General features: G+C 38.7%; 1 protein-coding gene across 1 annotated transcript in view; it reads right to left on the bottom strand.

The window, feature by feature from the left end:
* LOC150087268 (Fanconi anemia group A protein-like) overlaps positions 1-18046 on the bottom strand; it is a 202739-nt gene that overhangs the window by 38787 nt on the left and 145906 nt on the right. The window contains exon 7 of the mRNA XM_090372428.1: positions 17213-17306. Within this exon, the coding sequence (XP_090228554.1) occupies positions 17213-17306 (94 nt within the window). The remainder of the gene's footprint in view (positions 1-17212; positions 17307-18046) is intronic.

Below are 18046 nucleotides of genomic sequence, written 5' to 3'. Positions count from 1 at the left end.
TGGGGTTTTCATAAAAAAATAAAAAATAAAGAAAAATAAAATAAAACATTGCTAATGCTTTTGCCGCAAACTTGTTCCAGATCTCTTCTTTGTTTGATCTTCTATCCAAACAGATAACAGATGTTTCATCTCTTCCAGTTCTTTGTGTCTTGATCTATTGTCTTTTGTTACATTTTAAGTTGTTCCTGCTATAAAAGTTGCTTTTATTTTCTCTGCATTCTTTCTAATTATTCTCAGCAGTTAGGTTATGTTATTTTCTAACCTAGCCTTAAAGGTTAAGTTAGGAAATAAAGTTTCCTAACTTTGTCTGTTACACCAACATGTCAATCAATATATAGTTCTCTACTTCTACTGCCACAATCTTGGTAAACCGTCTGTTTACCGAGAATGCAGGGAGAAACAGTAATAGTGGCAAACCAGTTTGTCCAGCAAGTTTCCTGTAGTTTGATGTGGTTCTCATGTTGGCTTTCTTTACCTTAAATGATTTTCTTTTTCTCTATGAATCTGCAGTATCTTCATCAGCATGCTTCTTTTTCACATAGTTTTCAAGTATTTTACTCATTTTTAGGGAATAAAGCACAATTACAGTATAAAAAAACAAAAATGAGGAGGCACGTTTCATACACACAAAGCAGTGCACGTGTAGAAACTGAGTAAACAATGCAGTAAGTGTTGCGTTCAGCCGTTGTGATTCTGCCACATTAGACTGCCATTTCTTGTAACCACAAAGCCAAATTATGCATAACCGAATTCGGTTTTTCGTGTTATATGTGACATCGTTCCCCTATTTATAAATCATGTAATGATCGAATTCATGTAATGTAAACGCATGTTATACAAGGATGTTCATCAGCATGTTCGTGAGGAAACAAGAGGGAGCAATACTCTTGATCTGATTATCAGTAGTGATTCTTCATGCATTAAGAACCTGCAGATAAATGAACCACTAGGTGGCAGTGATCACAGTGTGTTGAAGTGGGATTTACTCAAGGAGGTAACTACCATCAGAGGTACAGGGAAGGGTTTTTGTTTTCGTAAAGGCGACTATGATGGTCTGAGACAGTATTTAAATTCTATACAGTGGGACCAACTGATGATGTTACCAACAGCAAACTCAAAATGGGAAGCATTCAAGGAACTAATCTTGGAGGCTACCAGGCTTTACATACCAACTAAGAAATATTGTTCAAGGTTTAGGCCTAAATGGTTGTCAGATGAACTAATGAGACATGTGGCAGAGAAGAAAAATGCATGGGATACATACAAATTAATGGGTGACATGGAAGCCTATGATAGATATAAGTTGGTCTGTAACCAAGTCACAAAGGAGATTAGGCAGGCAAAGGCAGACTACGAAAAATCCTTGGCAAAGGATGCAAAGAAAAACAGAAAAGAGTTCTTTACATATTTGAACTCGAGAAGGAAAGGGATGAATCAGATTGGTCCACTGGATATTGATGGTTCAACAGTTGAGGATCCTGCTCAGGTGGCTAACAATCTAAACGAGTATTTTGCATCTACATTCACGCATGAGGAGTTATTCAGGAAAGAGAATGATGTAGGTAAAGTAAACATTGGCAGTGAGCTAGATGATTTTGTAATAACTGAGAGGAAAGTGGAGGAGAGATTGTTGAGGATAAACATAAAAAAGGCACCTGGGGTGGATGGGATCTATCCAGTTATATTAAAGGAGGCAGCAAAGGAAGTATGCACGCCCCTAGCCATAATTATGAGAGCTTCTTTGGACTCAGGGGAGGTACCCATAGACTGGAGATGTGCAAATGTAACCCCAATTCACAAAGGAGGATCAAAGGCTGACACAAGTAATTATAGACCTGTTAGTTTAACTTCTGTTCCAGGTAAATTAATGGAGGCACTGGTTAAAGAAGCACTGCAGGATCATCTAGACAAGAATTCAGTTATAGCTCAGACGCAGCATGGTTTTGTTAAGGGCAGGTCTTGCCTGACCAATTTGATTGGATACTATGATGTAGTCACAAAAGAACTGGATGCAGGGAATAACTTTGATATTATATATTTGGATCTTAGAAAGGCTTTTGATACTGTTGCACATGGAAGACTGCTGCACAAATTGGAGCAGTGTGGCATTGGAGGCAATTTGCTGCTATGGATAAGGGGATGGTTGAGTGGCAGAAGACAGAGAGTGGTAATCAATGGACACTGCTCAACGTGGACTAATGTTATTAGTGGAGTTCCTCAAGGTTCAGTGTTGGGTCCGTTGTTGTTTTCGGTGTTTATGAATGATATTGATGATGGGATATCAAGTTTAATGTCCAAGTTTGCAGATGATACAAAGGTTGGCAGGGTCGTTAAGGACACTACTGACGCTATGCTGCTGGAACAGGATCTGGAAAGGTTGAACAGATGGGCTGAGAGGTGGCAAATGAAGTTTAACATTGACAAATGTAAAGTACTACATATGGGAAACAGTAACCCCAGAGCAACGTATCAACTCTGTGGTACTACACTGACAGTGGTGGAGAATGAAAAGGACCTGGGGGTAATTGTGCAGGCAGATATGAAGTTCTCTGAGCAGTGCAGACGAGCTGCAAGAGTAGCTCATGGTGTCTTGTCAATGATATACAGGAATTTTTCTAGCAGGGATAAGGAGGTGATTATTCCCTTGTATAAGGCAATGGTTAGGCCACATCTTGAGTACTGTATACAGGTCTGGAGGCCTCATTTCAAGAAGGATGTAGAGCTGCTGGAACGGGTACAGAGAAGGGCAACAAGATTAGTAAATGGAACAAAGGGTTGCTCTTACGAAGAAAGGCTTAAGTTTTGCAAATTACAGTCTGGAGACTAGGCACCGGCGAGGTGATCTGATAGAGGTGTATAAGGCTTTGAATGGTTTGAGCATGCTCAATGCCAATGGGATTCTTCATCTTGCTCAGAATAATCACCTGAGAGGGCATAAATTCAAATTGAGGAAGGACGGATGTCGGATAGATGTGCGGAAATTTGCCTTTGGCCAGCGGGTGGTTGGTTGGTGGAACCGACTTCCATCACTTGTTGTTGAAGTTGATAGCCTAAACAAATTTAAAGCTCAACTGGACAGGTATTTCGAACGAACGGAGGGGTGAAATGGTAGTGGGTTTTTTTTTTGGCTGATGCTGAATAAGCTTGCTTTCTTGCATCATATGCCTCTACTAATGCTAATGCTAATGCTAAGGACTGACTGTATAGTTCTCATTATCAATTAATTACTATGATTATAACTTTATAGAACACTTAATAAAACTCTATATGTTTATGTTCTCTAAATGTAGCATTCAGTTTAATTACAACTGTATAATATTTATTACTCTCCTCCCATATTATTCTTTTTTAAGTCTCTTTTCTCTCTGTATATATGTATCTTTTTCACAAGCAGCATCACTTTTATGAGTCTTGCATAACAATACATGTGAAGCATGTGTGGACTGCTTAAAGCTACCAATACTACATTAAAACTATAGTTTCATCTAGGAATTTCTCTTTTCCATACAAATTGTATGAAAAAAAAAAAAAATAACAATTGCCAGATCTATATTTGTCATTTTAAAAAAAATTTGGTTGACTTGACAAGAGTTTTTAACAAGCCCAATTACAAAATTTAATGAAAATTCATCAAGTGGAAATCCCTCTGTTACCTGCAGATGGACATGGAGAAGACAATAGGCTTCTTAGCATATAGGTTTAAATGCACCTATATGCAGAAAAATCAAAATTATGTATATTGATAAAGCCATATACACTCAATGATAACGCCATATACACTCAATGATAATGCCATATACACTCAATCAGATAAAATCTGATTGAGTGTATATGTCTCGGTCAGATAGTTAAAAGTTCTAAAACATAAATGTTCGGTATGGATAAAGTCAGGACTTTCAATAAGAGTGTGTCTAATGGTTAAAATAGTTAACCAAGGTGGGCCATTAGCCCTCAGCAGAAAAGAATAAGCAATATGACTGTGTCCTGTGTGGAGTAGAGAAGAACAACTTTCTCCTTACAATCCTTGCATAGACTAGACTGCCATCGTGGTGTGATTATAGGCTTAATATGATATAATTTATTTGTAATCTGACCACTCTATGAATTTTGGCACTGGAAATATAACTTATTACATATTATTGCCTGTGGTCTCTATAAGACAACAAGACTATGGTTATTTGTGGAAATTTTTCATTTGGTTGCGGGATTACCCAAATAATTTTCCCTAATCACAACGTGGCTAGGGATTCAGCAGAAGCAGATATCAAAATGACACTCAAAGAGAGAGGCTATCACCGATAAAGTCTACAAAGTACTTAAGGAATCTGCGCATAAATTTTTTTTTTAATGAAAACTCCAATACTGAGTACTGTTCATGGGTTTAGGGACATGGGGAGGAAGGGGATGCTGGAAACTTTTCTCTAAAAACTAAACATGGGTTTCACCACTTCAAGCCCCCAATAAGCAAAATGGTATAATACAACACTGGTAATGGTCGGTGCCCATATGATCCAAGACTAATTCTATTGAATGAAACTCTGCAATGTATATTGCAGAGTTGCATTCAGTAGCACTCATGAGAAATCTGTTAGGATATAGTCATATCCTAACATAATAGTGGTACTATTACAGTAGTATATGTGTCTGATGAATGGTGGCATGGGGCACCTGGAATGTCAGCTCAACTCTGCGTGTTTCACAGTGGTGATAGTGGGGATACCTGTAGGTATAAGACCAAAATAAACATGAAGGAAACCATTTCAGGTTAAATTAGGAATTCAAATTGAAGGAAATTTTGGCAGCCAGGACAGCACATTGGGTTTTGTCAGTGATATATAGGAATTTCGCAAGTAGGTATAAGGAGGTGTTTATTCCATTCACCAAGGCAAAGGTCAGGCTGCATCTTTGAGTGCTGCATATGGGTATTGAGGCTTCATTTTGGGAAGGATGTTAAGCTGCTGGATTACTGACAGATGGGCAGTGAGAATGGTGAAAGGAACAAAGAACTGCTCTTGCAGGGAAAGGATTCAATTCTGCAAATTGCAGCATCTGGAGACTGGGACCATGCAAGGTGGTCTGATTGAGGTGCTTAAGTCTTTGAATGGATTTAGCAGGCTCAATGCTGATGGGATTCTTGCTCAGACTATGCACAGGAGGGGGCATAGATTCAAATTGAGGAAAGATGGTTGCAGAATAATATGAAAATTTGCTTTAAGCCAGCGGGTGGTTGAGTGCTGGAACGGACTTCCATCTGATGTTGTGAAAGTGTGAGCTTGAATGAATTCAAGTAAGACCCACACAGACTGTTGGAGGGTATGGATAAGTGAAATGAGAAGGCTTTTTTTTTTTCCCTGATGCTACATAAGCTTCCTTTCTTGCATCATTTGTTAATGCCAATATGATATCAAAATTTTTTATATTCATTTTATTTTTGTTACTGCATCATAATATTCAAACAGACTGGTCACACAATATTGTCCCTTAACAAATCTATGCATTCCTGTCTAGATGGTTCTAATTTTGCTAGCAGGGATAGGGAGGTGATTGTCCCATTGTGTAGGGCAGTGGTCGAGCTGCACCTTGAGTGCTGTGGCAGGTTTGGAGGCCTCATTATTGGGGATGTGGAGAGGGAGGGGCAGCAGGATTGGTGGGAGGGATCTTGCGGTGGGGGGGGTTCTGCGGGTTTCAGCATTTGGGGGCTGGGAGCCTGTGGGGTGATCTGGTTTAGGTGTGTGTGTGGGACCTTGAGTGGCTCAAGAGGGCTTGGTGCTGATGAAGTTCTTTTGCTTGCTCAGGTTGGGAGCCTGAGAGTTGTTGTTGTTGTTGTTGTTATTATTAGGAGCATTAGCAACTAAGGCCATATTGCTCAGGGGATATGCAGTGGTCATTCCCTGACTTTTCCACATCCTCCGTATTTGGTGGCCACGGGTTCGAACCATGGTCTAATCAAGAAGCGTGTGCTACACACTGCTGCTCCTGCCCACCTGGCTATGGAAGTGCCTCGGGAGCCTGAGGGCACGTGGATTTGGATGGGGGAGTTGTGGCAGGTGCTGGAGCAGACTTCTGTCTGTTGTTATGGGGTTGGTGCCTTGAATAGGTTTAGAGCTGAGCTGGACAGGCATTTGGAGTGACTGGATGGGTCAAATGGGAAGGGTTTTTTTTTTTTAGCATCATTAGCATCAACTAATGCTAATGATCTCTTAACCAGAGTGCCTTATATTCCCTGGAAGAGAAATTAAGCTAACAGGTCTGTAATTATTCATCACTCTTCTGATTTTGATCCAGCTTATGTGAATGGAGGTACATTTGCACATCTCCAGTCCATTGGGACATTTCCTAAATCCAAAAATGGGACACTCCCCTGAATCCAAAGATGCTCTCATAATTATGGCTAAGGATTTGCTTACCTCCTTTGCTGCCTCCATTAATATAATTGGATAGATCCCTTACACCCAGGCACCTTTTTTATATTAAGCTTCAACAAACACTTTTCTCTCAGTTAACACAAAATAATTTAGCTTCATGTTAGATTTTTAAGAATTCCTCTCACTAAAGAACTCCTCATGCGTGAATGGATTCAAAATGACTGTCTATTCAGTTTGTCAGCAACCAAAACAGGATCATTAATAAGTAAACCATCACCATCAAGTGGACACTGATTTAACCCTTTTCTTCTGTTATTATAAGAAAAGAAATCTTTGCTGCTTTTCTTGGCATTCTTTGTCAGAGCCTTCTCATAATCTGCTCTGGCTTGCCTAACCTCCTCTTGCAGACTAGTTTATATCTATCAAAAGCTTACATATCACCTGATAATTTATATGCATCCCGTACATTTTTCTTCTCTGCAACATGGTGAGTAAGGGCCCGGCACACCTAGGGTCCTGAGCTGGATATCATCATTCTTCTCTTTTTTGGTGATTCACTTCTACTTCTGACACTCTCTCTCTCTCTCTCTCTCAGGGTAACTTGGAAATTTTTTTTGGCTGGTGCAGCATAAGCCTCAGGCTCCCTTGCACTGTATGGCTAATAATAATAATAATCATAACATCACACAACTGTGGAAAAAGCATTGAAAACTGACTTTTCAAAGATCGGCAATATCCCTTTCAAAAAGTTAAAAATATTGTACATATCAAACATTCCAGATGAATCTACCTTGAGGTAAAATTATTTTAATGATCTAATGACATTTATGATGATATTATTCACAAAATTTGTGAAGCTATTGGAGAAAACTACATCTGGATGCCTGCCAATGAAATAGCAGGAATTTGCACACTAGTGATTCATCTGCATTTGTTTGCATGTAAGGTTCTTGAAAATGCAAATTGACAAAAACTACCATTAAAGCTTATATCAAAACATAAAATAATTCAAGTTTTTATCTTTCTTAAACCTTCTGGGGGCAGAGAGGAAGAAGGCCATGATTATTATAAATTTTAATGAGAGTTCAGTAAAACTGTAATTAACCCTTTCAGTGGTGACTTAAAATTCACTTTTTGTGCCCTATACAGTTTATTTTGTTTATATAAAAAAAAAAAAAAAAAAAAAAAAAAGAACCAGTTACCACATTTTACTGTACATAAATAAGATTTACTGGTAATATTCAATTATAGAATAATGCTAAAAACAAATATTTTCTTTTTCATACCTTCTTTTAGTATGATAAATCTCAAAACAGCATTCTGGATGCAGAGGAATGCACCCACATTCTTTTGTTCCCACCTTTCACTGACTCTGCTTGGAAACTTTTTTTTTTTTTTGCAATTGCTTTAATATGTGCGGGGAAGTGTCTTTCTATGAGATGAGCAGCCAGATCAGTTTGTAATCATCTTCCTCTCTGAAAAGTGTCAATGTACTTTCCACTGAAACTTTTCTAACAATCCACAGATCAAAAGATTCCTCTTGCCCACTAATTTTTTTGATAGACAATTTGTGCATTTATTATTAGCATGCCCATTACATGAAAGAAAAGTTCTGTACTATCTAACACTTTTTCTGAGGCACTCATATAGTTTCATTTTTAATCTAACATGTCCACTACACCCTCAATGGAATTGTGTACAATTGTAGCATCTGGTTTCCTCACATCTTTTGTGTTTATATCAATTTTACAAGTATTACTTACTGTTCCTTGTTGGTTTGTAGACAGCACTGAAACATCCTTTTTATCATGCCACCTTATTGAGGGTAAGCTGCCTCATGTGTAGCAAAGAACAACTCTCTTCTCTTTAGTAGATGTTAGTTCTTTTGACATTTTATTTCTGTGTAGATTCACAGTTCTAGAAGCTGTAAATCCATACTGTTGCAGTCCCAAAAATAGTGCAGGAGTTGCAAACTAACTGTTCATGAAAACAATGTAGCTCTTACCTATTAGTTCAAGACAAAACACAAGTTTTGCACAACTAACTGATGACAGGCTCCAGTGGTACATCCCTTTCTTGTTTCTCTTTCCCTCAACGAGTATAAAAAAAAAGTTCTGGGCATAAACATTTTTATCTTTACAAATGAAAAACCACCTTTAGGCTAAACATGGCCTGTGGTATATGTTTCATAATAAATCCTTTCAAGAGTTGAGGCTTTCATTAACAAAAATTTTCTACTGTGATACATATGTGTTTCTGAATGAAGTGTACAGCAATTCCAAAAGTAGCCTGATTTTTCTCAGCCAATCCTGCTCTCTACATTATCATTATTGGCAAACAGTAGATATCAGAGCAGCAGGTGGAACTATGCAGAGACATGGTTTATTGAAATATTGAGGTCTGAAGTACAGTCAGTCCTCGTATAGCGCGATAGTGTGTTCCTAGAAACCCTTGTGCAATGCAAAATCGTGCAATACAAACAACAGGCCCTATGGGAAAAATAGGGTTAGGTGCCGACCATCCAAGATTGAACACACATTTGTAACCAAAACATTACCAAACACAATAAATTATCGTAATAAAATACTTACGTATTTTATCACAACTATTATGTAATGAAATATTGCTAATGCTTTTGCTTCTATCGTAAGCAAACTTGTTTTTACGAAGAGATGGAACGGCTGTCATCAAACAGATGACAGCCGTTCCATCTCTTTCAATTCTTTGTGTTTTAATCTAATGGATTTTAATTACACTTTGAGTTGTTCCTGCTATGAAAGTTGTTATTTTCTCTGCATTCTTTGTAATTCTCGACATTACCACATTTAGGGCTGTAGCACGTGCTATATCACATGTTCTTTCATTTTGCTCAAAGCATTTCACAATTTCATATTTTTTCTCTATTGACAGAGGCGGACTGGCCATAAGCCTTACCGGGGAAACCCCGGTGGGCCGGAGTGATTTTGGCCATAAATGCTATGAGGCCAATACAAATTTTCCCGGGTAAGAATTTTTGACCCAGTCCACCTCTGTTTATCGATATTGCTTTTCTTTTTCTCTCTGAATCTGTTGAAGATAAACAGAAGAAAGGCACCTGGGGTGGATGGGATCCATCCAGTTATATTAAAGGAGGCAGCAAAGGAAGTAAGCAAACCCTTAGCCATAATTATGAGAGCATCCTTGGACTCAGGGGAGGTACCCATAGTGTCTTCACAAGGACGCTTCCTTTTCACACCTTTTAAGTATTTTACTCATTTTTAGGGAATAAAGCACACTTGATACACATAAACAAAGCTGCATGTGTGTAGCAACTGAAAAAACAACACCGTAAAGGCAGAGACACACTATGAACACATCACAAGCACACATTTTATTAAATTCTATACAGTGGGACCAAATGAGAATGTTACCAACAGCAAATTCAAAATGGGAAGCATTCAAAGAACTTATCTTGGAAGCTACTAGGCTTTACATACCAACTAAAAAATATTGTTCAAAGTTTAGGCCTAAATGGATATCAGATGAACTAATGAGACATATGGCAGAGAAGAAAAATGCACGGGATACATATAAATTAACACGTGACACAGACGCCTATGATAGATATAAGTTGATCTGTAACCAAGTTACAAAGGAGGATAGGCAGGCAAAGGCAGATTATGAGAAATCTTTGGCAAGGGATGCAAAGAAAAACAGCAAAGAGTTCTTTACTTATGTAAACTCTAGAAGGAAGGGGATGAATCAGATTGGTCCACCTGATATTGATGGTTCAACTGTTGATGATCCTGCTTAGGTAGCTAACAAACTAAATGAATATTTTGCATCGACATTCACACATGAGGAGATATTCAGTGAGGGGAATACCAGAGGTGTATTCAACTCTGGAAGTAAGCTAGATAATCTTGTAATAACTGAGAGTAAAGTGGAGGAGAAACTGTTGAAGATAAACACAAGAAAGGCACCCAGGGTGGATGGGATCTATCCAGCCACCCCAGGGTTATATTAAAGGAGGCAGCAAAGAAAGTAAGCAAACCCTTAGCCATAATTATGAGAGCTTCCTTGGACTCAGGGGAGGTACCCATAGACTGGAGATGTGCAAATGTGACCCCATTCACAAAGGAGGATCAAAGGCTGACACAAGTAATTATAGACCTGTGAGTTTAACTTCTGTTCCAGGAAAATTAATGGAGGCACTGGTTAAAGAAGCACTGCAGGATCATCTAGACAAGACTTCAGTTATAGCTCGAACACAGCATGGTTTTATTAAGGGGAAGTCTTGCCTGACCAATTTGATTGGATGCTATGATGCAGTCACAAAAGAACTGGATGCAGGGAATAACTTTGATATTATATACTTGGATCTTAGAAAGGCTTTTGATACTGTTGCACATGAAAGACTGCTGCACAAATTGGAGCAGTGTGGCATTGGAGGCAAATTGATGCTAGGGATAAAGGGGTGGTTGAGGGGGAGAAGGCAGAGAGTGGTAATCAATGGACACTGCTCATCGTGGACTAATGTTATTAGTGGAGTCCCTCAGGGTTCAGTGTTGGGTCCATTATTGTTCTCTGTATTTATAAATAATATTGATGATGGTATACACGTTGGCACTAATGATGTTAAGAGTAGGAGACCGGCGGAATTACTTAACAAGTACAGGTCACTGATGAAAAAAAGCCGTGAATTAGGGTTGAATTTGAAAGTGTCTGCAATTCTGGCCAGACACGATAGGAGGGAGTATATGATGAGAGCCCTGTCGATCGATTCGGACCTGAAAAGATTGTGCAGGGCTCAAGGGGTAGAATTTTTTTCAGCCTGGTCTGTACTTGTTAACAGGAGAGACTGCTTCTACAGGGATGGGATGCACTTAAATAGAAAGGGTGCAAGAATGTTTGCTGATGCTATCGAGGCAGTGTTAGGTGGGTTGGAAAACTGCTAGATTGGGGGGATACAAGGATTAATAGATTAACAGTAGCCACTGGCAGAGGAGAAAGTGATTCTTGCACTGCTCCTATTGGAATGAGCAGCAGCCTGGAAAATAAGATGCAGGATATTTCAGAGACTGCTGGGAATCATGGGGGTACAAGTGAACACATGGGTTGTGTTAGGGTGGCTAAGAGGAAGAGCAGGTGCATGTATACTTGCGTGTACACCAATGCTAGGAGTTTAGTAAATAAATTTGATGAATTTGAGGTATTGCTCAAAATATCATAGGCAGATATTGTTGGGATTTCAGAGACGTGGTGTCACACAGATATAAGGAATGCAGAACTGGAATTTGGGGAGTACAATGTCTACAGAAAGGATAGACAGGATAGGAAGGGAGGAGGGGTTATGCTATTAGTTAAGAAACACATAAAATCCAAGGAAGTGAAACCAGTCGACATCGCTGGACAGTGCAGTGTCGAGTCAGTTTGGTGTGACATAAGCATTGGGAGATCAAAATTGAGAGTAGGAGTGTGCTATAGGCCTAATGAATCTGATGAGTATAATCAGAAATGGTACAGAGAAATAGAGTGGGCCAGTAAATCAGAGAGTCTTATAATGAGGGATTTTAATTTCCCAGATATTGACTGGAATTTGGGGGCTGGTCACTCACACACTAGCAAGGCTTTTGTGGATTTATTAGATGATTGTTTTCTACATCAGCATGTTCAGGAGGCAACTAGAGGGAGTAATACTCTTGATTTGATTATCAGTAGTGATTCTTCATGCATTAAGAATCTGCAGATAAATGAACCACTAGGTGGCAGTGATCACAGTGTTCTGAAGTGGGAGTTACTCAAAGAGGTAACTACCATTAGGGGTAAAGGGAAGGGGTATTGCTTTCATAAAAGCAACTACGATGGACTGAGACAGTATTTAAATTCTATACAGTGGGATCAACTGATGATGTTACCAACAGCAAACTCAAAATGGGAAGCATTCAAGGAACTAATCTTGGTGGCTACCAGGCTTTACATACCAACTAAGAAATATTGTTCAAGGTTTAGGCCTAAATGGATGTCAGATGAACTAATGAGTCATATGGCAGAGAAGAAAAATGCATGGGATACATACAAATTATCACGTGACACAGAAGCCTATGATAGATGCAAGTTGATCTGTAACCAAGTTACAAAGGAGGTTAGGCAGGGGAAGGCAGATTACGAGAGATCCTTGGCAAGGGATGCGAAGAAAAACAGCAAAGAGTTCTTTACTTATGTAAACTCTAGAAGGAAGGGGATGTATCAGATTGGTCCACTTGATATCGATGGGTCAACTGTTGATGACCCTGCTCAGATAGCTAACAAACTAAATGAATATTTTGCATTGACATTCACACATGAGGAGTTATTCAGCGAGGGGAATGCCAGAGGTGTATTCAACTCTAGCAGTAAGCTAGAGAATCTTGTAATAACTGAGAGTAAAGTGGAGGAGAAATTGTTGAAGATAAACACAAGAAAGGCACCTGGGGTGGATGGGATCTATCCAGTTATATTAAAGGAGGCAGCAAAGGAAGTAAGCAAACCCTTAGTCATAATTATGACAGCTTCCTTGAACACAGGGGATGTACCCATGGACTGGAGATGTGCAAATGTGACCCCAATTCACAAGGGAGGATCAAAGGCTGACACAAGTAATTATAGACCTGTGAGTTCAACTTCTGTTCCAGGAAAATTAATGGAGACACTGGTTAAAGAAGCACTGCAGGATCATCTAGACAAGACTTCAGTTATAGCTCGGATACAGCATGGTTTTGTTAAGGGAAAGTCTTGCCTGACCAATTTGATTGGATACTATGATGCAGTCACAAAAGAACTGGATGCAGGGAATAACTTTGATATTATATACTTGGATCTTAGAAAGGCTTTTGATACTGTTGCACATGGAAGACTGCTGCACAAATTGGAGCAGTGTGGCATTGGAGGCAAATTGCTGCTATGGATAAAGGGATGGTTGAGGGGGAGAAGACAGAGAGTGGTAATCAATGGACACTGCTCATCGTGGACTAATGTTATTAGTGGAGTCCCTCAGGGTTCAGTATTGGGTCCTTTGTTGTTTTCTGTATTTATAAATGATATTGATGATGGTATATCAAGCTTAATGTCCAAGTTTTCAGACGATACGAAGGTTGGCAGGGTTGTCAAGGACACTAATGACACTATGTCCGCTGCAACAGGATCTGGAAAGGTTGAGCAGATGGGCGGAGAGGTGGCAAATGAAGTTTAACATTGACAAATGTAAAGTACTATATATGGGAAACAGCAACCCCAGAGCAACGTATCAAATCTGTGGTACTACACTGACAGTGGTAGAGAATGAAAGGGACCTGGGGGTGGTTGTGCAGGCAGATATGAAGTTCTCTGAGCAGTGCAGACGAGCTGCAAGAGTAGCTCATGGTGTCTTGTCAATGATATATAGGAATTTTTCTAGCAGGGATAAGGAGGTGATTATTCCCTTGTATAAGGCAATGGTCAGGCCACACCTAGAGTACTGTATACAGGCCTGGAGGCCTCATTTCAAGAAGGATGTAGAGCTGCTGGAATGAGTACAGAGAAGGGCAACAAGATTAGTGAATGGAACAAAGGGGTGCTCTTACGAAGATAGGCTTAAGTTTTGCGAATTACAGTGTCTGGAGACTAGGCACCAGCGAGGTGATCTGATAGAGGTGTACAAAGCCTTGAATGGTTTGAGCATGCTCAATGCTGATGGGATTCTTCCTCTTGCTCAGAATAATCACCTGAGAGGGCATAAATTCAAATTGAGGAAAGACAGATGTAGGATAGATGTGCGGAAATTTGCCTTTAGCCAGCGGGTGGTTGGTAGGTGGAACAGACTTCCATCCCTTGTCGTGGAAGTTGATAGCCTAAATAAGTTTAAGGCTCAGCTGGACAGGTATTTCGAACGAACAGAGGGGTGAAGTGGAAGTGGTTATTTTTTATTTATTTATTTTACTTTATTTATTTATTTTTTTTGGCTGATGCTGCATATGCTTGCTTTCTTGCATGAAATGCCTCTACTAATGCTAATGCTAATATCAAGCTTAATGTCCAAGTTTGTAGACGATACAAAGGCTCACTAAGATTAAGGACACTACTGATGCTATGCTGCTGCAACAGGATCTGGAAAGGTTGAGCAGATGGGCTGAGAGGTGGCAAATGAAGTTTAACATTGACAAATGTAAAGTACTTCATATGGGAAACAGCAACCCCAGAGCAGCGTGCCAACTCTGTGGTACTACACTGACAGTGGTAGAGAATGAAAAGGACCTGGGGTTAATTGTGTAGGCAGATATGAAGTTCTCTGAGCAGTGCAGACGGGCTGCAAGAGTAGCTCATGGTGTCTTATCAATGATATACAGGAATTTTTCTAGCAGGGATAAGGAGGTGATTATCCCCTTGTATAAGGCAATGGTCAGGCCACACCTTGTGTACTGTATATAGGTCTGGAGGCTTAATTTCAAGAAGGATATAGAGCTGCTGGAACGAGTACAGAGAAGGGCAACAAGATTAGTGAATGGAACAAAGGGTTGCTCTTACGAAGAAAGGGTTAAGTTTTGCAAATTACAGTGTCTGGAGACTAGGCACCGGTGAGGTGATCTGATAGAGGTGTATAAAGCCTTGAATGGTGTGAGCATGCTAAATGCTGATGGGATTCTGCCTGTTGCTCAGAATAATCACCTGAGAGGGCATAAATTCAGATTGAGGAAAGACAGATGTAGGATAGATGTGCAGAAATTTGCCTTTAGCCTGCGGGTAGTTGGTTGGTGGAACAGACTTCCATCCCTTGTTGTGGAAGTTGATAGCCTAAATAAATTTAAGGCTCAGATGGACAGGTACTTCGAACGAACTGAGGGGTGAAGTGGAAGTGTTTTTTTTTTTTTTTTGGCTGACACTTCATAAGCTTGCTTTCTTGCATCATATGCCTCTACTAATGCTAAAGCACATTTCTGGGGGGGGGGGGTTACTACCATAAAACAATAAACACAATTTCCAGTTGTGTTCCTGCTAGTGGAATCTGTTATAAACAGGTAGTAGACTCTGTTATAAACAGGAATCTTCTTTTCATTCCTATCATGTTGTGTTCAGTTGGGGTGATTCCGCCTTCGACTGCCATTTCTTGTAAACACAAAGGCGAATCGTGCATAAGCAAATTCGGTTCGTGTTATATACGATATCGTTCCCCTATTTATAAATCGTGTATGATTAAATTCGTGTAGTGTTAACATGTGTTATACGAGGACTGACTGTATATAGTCTTCTCCAGTATTAGTATTAATAGTGGCCAATGATGCAAGAAAGCAAGCTTATACATCATCAGCCAAAAAAAAAACCTTTCCATTTCACTTATCCATCCCCTCCAATAGTTCAGCACTTCATAAAATTAATTTAATACGTTCCTAGCATTGGCATACATGCAAGTATACATGCATTTGTTCTTACTCTTAATTACCCTAACACAGCCCTTGGATTTCCTTATTCCAAATGATCCACAACAGGCCGTGAAATCTCCAGTAGTAGCTTCACTTTGTTCTAATAGAAGCAGTGCATGAATTGCTTTCACTTCTGCCTGCGGCCGTTGTTAATCTATTAGTCTGTGTATCCCCCAAGCTAGCAGTTTTCAAGCCATTGAACACTGCCTCGATAGCATTTGCAAATATTCTTGCACCTTTTCTATTTATGTGAATCCCATATCTTAGAAGCAGTCCCTCCTGTTAATAAGCACAGATCACACTCAGAAAAATTCTACTCATGGACCTTGCACAATCTCTGCTGGGTTGAACTGATTGACAAGGCTCTCATCATGTGTCCCCTTCTATCATGTCTGGGAAGAATTGGAGAAACTTTCAAATTTAACTCTAACTTGCACCTTTTTCTCAACATTGCTCTGTGTTTGTTAAGTAAGTAAGTCCTCATTTCCACTCTTAATGTCATTAGTGCCAATGTACAACAATATCACTGTTTGTGCCCTTAAAAATGATATCTGCTCTACAATGTCATCAACTTTTGCTTCTAGCAGACATACCCTGGTTCTATTCCATCTCTCCTTTTTGCACAATATATTTCCAGAGCAACTTGAATTTAGGGGAGGTCCCTACAGATTGAAGATGTGCAAATGTCTCCTCTATTCATAAAGAGGAATCAAAGAGCAAAGCAAATAATTACAGAGCTGTAAACTTGACTTCTGTTACAGAGAAAATAATGGAGTCAATGGTTAAAAAAAGCAATGCAGGATCAACTTGATCGGAATGCAGTTATGCAGCAATCACAGAATGGATTTGTTTTCAGAGACTGGAAAGAGACATGATGTCAAAATAATAATAATTTTGACATGTCTCTTTCTAGTCTCTGAAAACTCAGCATTTGTGCAGAGACCAACTGAAGTGTTTACAATCTTGAAAAGGAACAAATAAACTAAATGCAGAGGCCATCATTACTTTTTCACAGGTGACCAACAGAAGTGTGAAAGTTTGACTTCACTGAATAACGGAATAACTGAAGGATGAAATGAACTGCTATTTAGCATTGTGGAGGTATCAGGTTTGAATATATTTAAGAATGACTAGACAAATTATTTTGAAGGGATGGTAAATGGTAAAAGTTGTTTGTTTTTTTGTTTTGGCTAATGCTCTATAAATTTTCTTGCATAATTTTGTTAATGCTAATAGTATATAAAAAACACACACGCAGCACTTTGTGTATTTTTCATGCTTGATTTTCTTAAATTTGAAAAACAGTCATTTTAAAACGGACCTCAGTAAACATGTTTATTTCTTTACATATAATGGTAATAAATAATGAATGGTAAATGTCATTTTTAAAATCCTAAAGATGTTCAAAATACAAATGGAATATTATGGTATTACCTTTTTCAAAAGACACAATGGAAAACATGATTCTGCAACATTTCCCACTTCCTCAAATAAACTTTTTATCCAGTACAAATAAAATACTGATAATCTATGAAAAAAAAAAAAAAAAAAAAAAAAAAAAAGAGTTTAATAAGTCAATTAATTTTCTCTCAAATTAAATTAAGAAATAAATCCTGCTCAATTTTAAAAATTTTGCCTACAAGAAATATGTATTTAGTCAAAGCTTAATAAAGAGATGGCACTCACCTCAATAATCTGTTGTGGTTATATGAACCATGAAACAGTAGTGTGAGAAATCATTGATTAAACTAAAAATAGAGTTTAAAGATCACAATAAGGAAAGCGTAATTTAAAAAGAGTAATTGAAAAACTTAGCCTAGAAGAGGAGGGGTGCACCATATCGTCCTCTAGTTATCGAGTTACAAAGCTGTATAAATAAAATAAAATTATCTGAAATTAAAAATAAAAATTAAGAATTAAAAAATGAATAAGGCCAATAGTCGAGAATGATGGACTTTCGATAGATTCATTTTCAGTTGGCAATAAAAAGAAGAGTGAAAGGGTTGCTGAAGACATTAAATATCTGAAATGTTTTGCTGAACACGTGGTAATTTAATTCGCATGAGATTCCAAATGGTAGACAAGGTAACTGGAAGTTTTGTGTTTAAGATGTCAAGATCGGTGTTGAGACGATACCATTCTATTACGAGGGCTTCGTATAGGAGGAGTTTATAATTTGAATTTAATTTGATGATGGTCGTTGTGGCATCAACTGAGGGGTTGTGGTTATGAGTGTGTACATGCTGAGACAGTTCAGTATTTCCTTGC

The sequence above is a fragment of the Mastigoproctus giganteus genome, chromosome 4 (genome assembly GCF_048544385.1).
Source record: "Mastigoproctus giganteus isolate SK-2022 chromosome 4, ASM4854438v1, whole genome shotgun sequence".
NCBI lineage: Eukaryota > Metazoa > Arthropoda > Arachnida > Uropygi > Thelyphonidae > Mastigoproctus > Mastigoproctus giganteus.
Note: the sequence above shows the minus strand (reverse complement) of the source record. Positions and strands in the feature narration are given on the sequence as shown.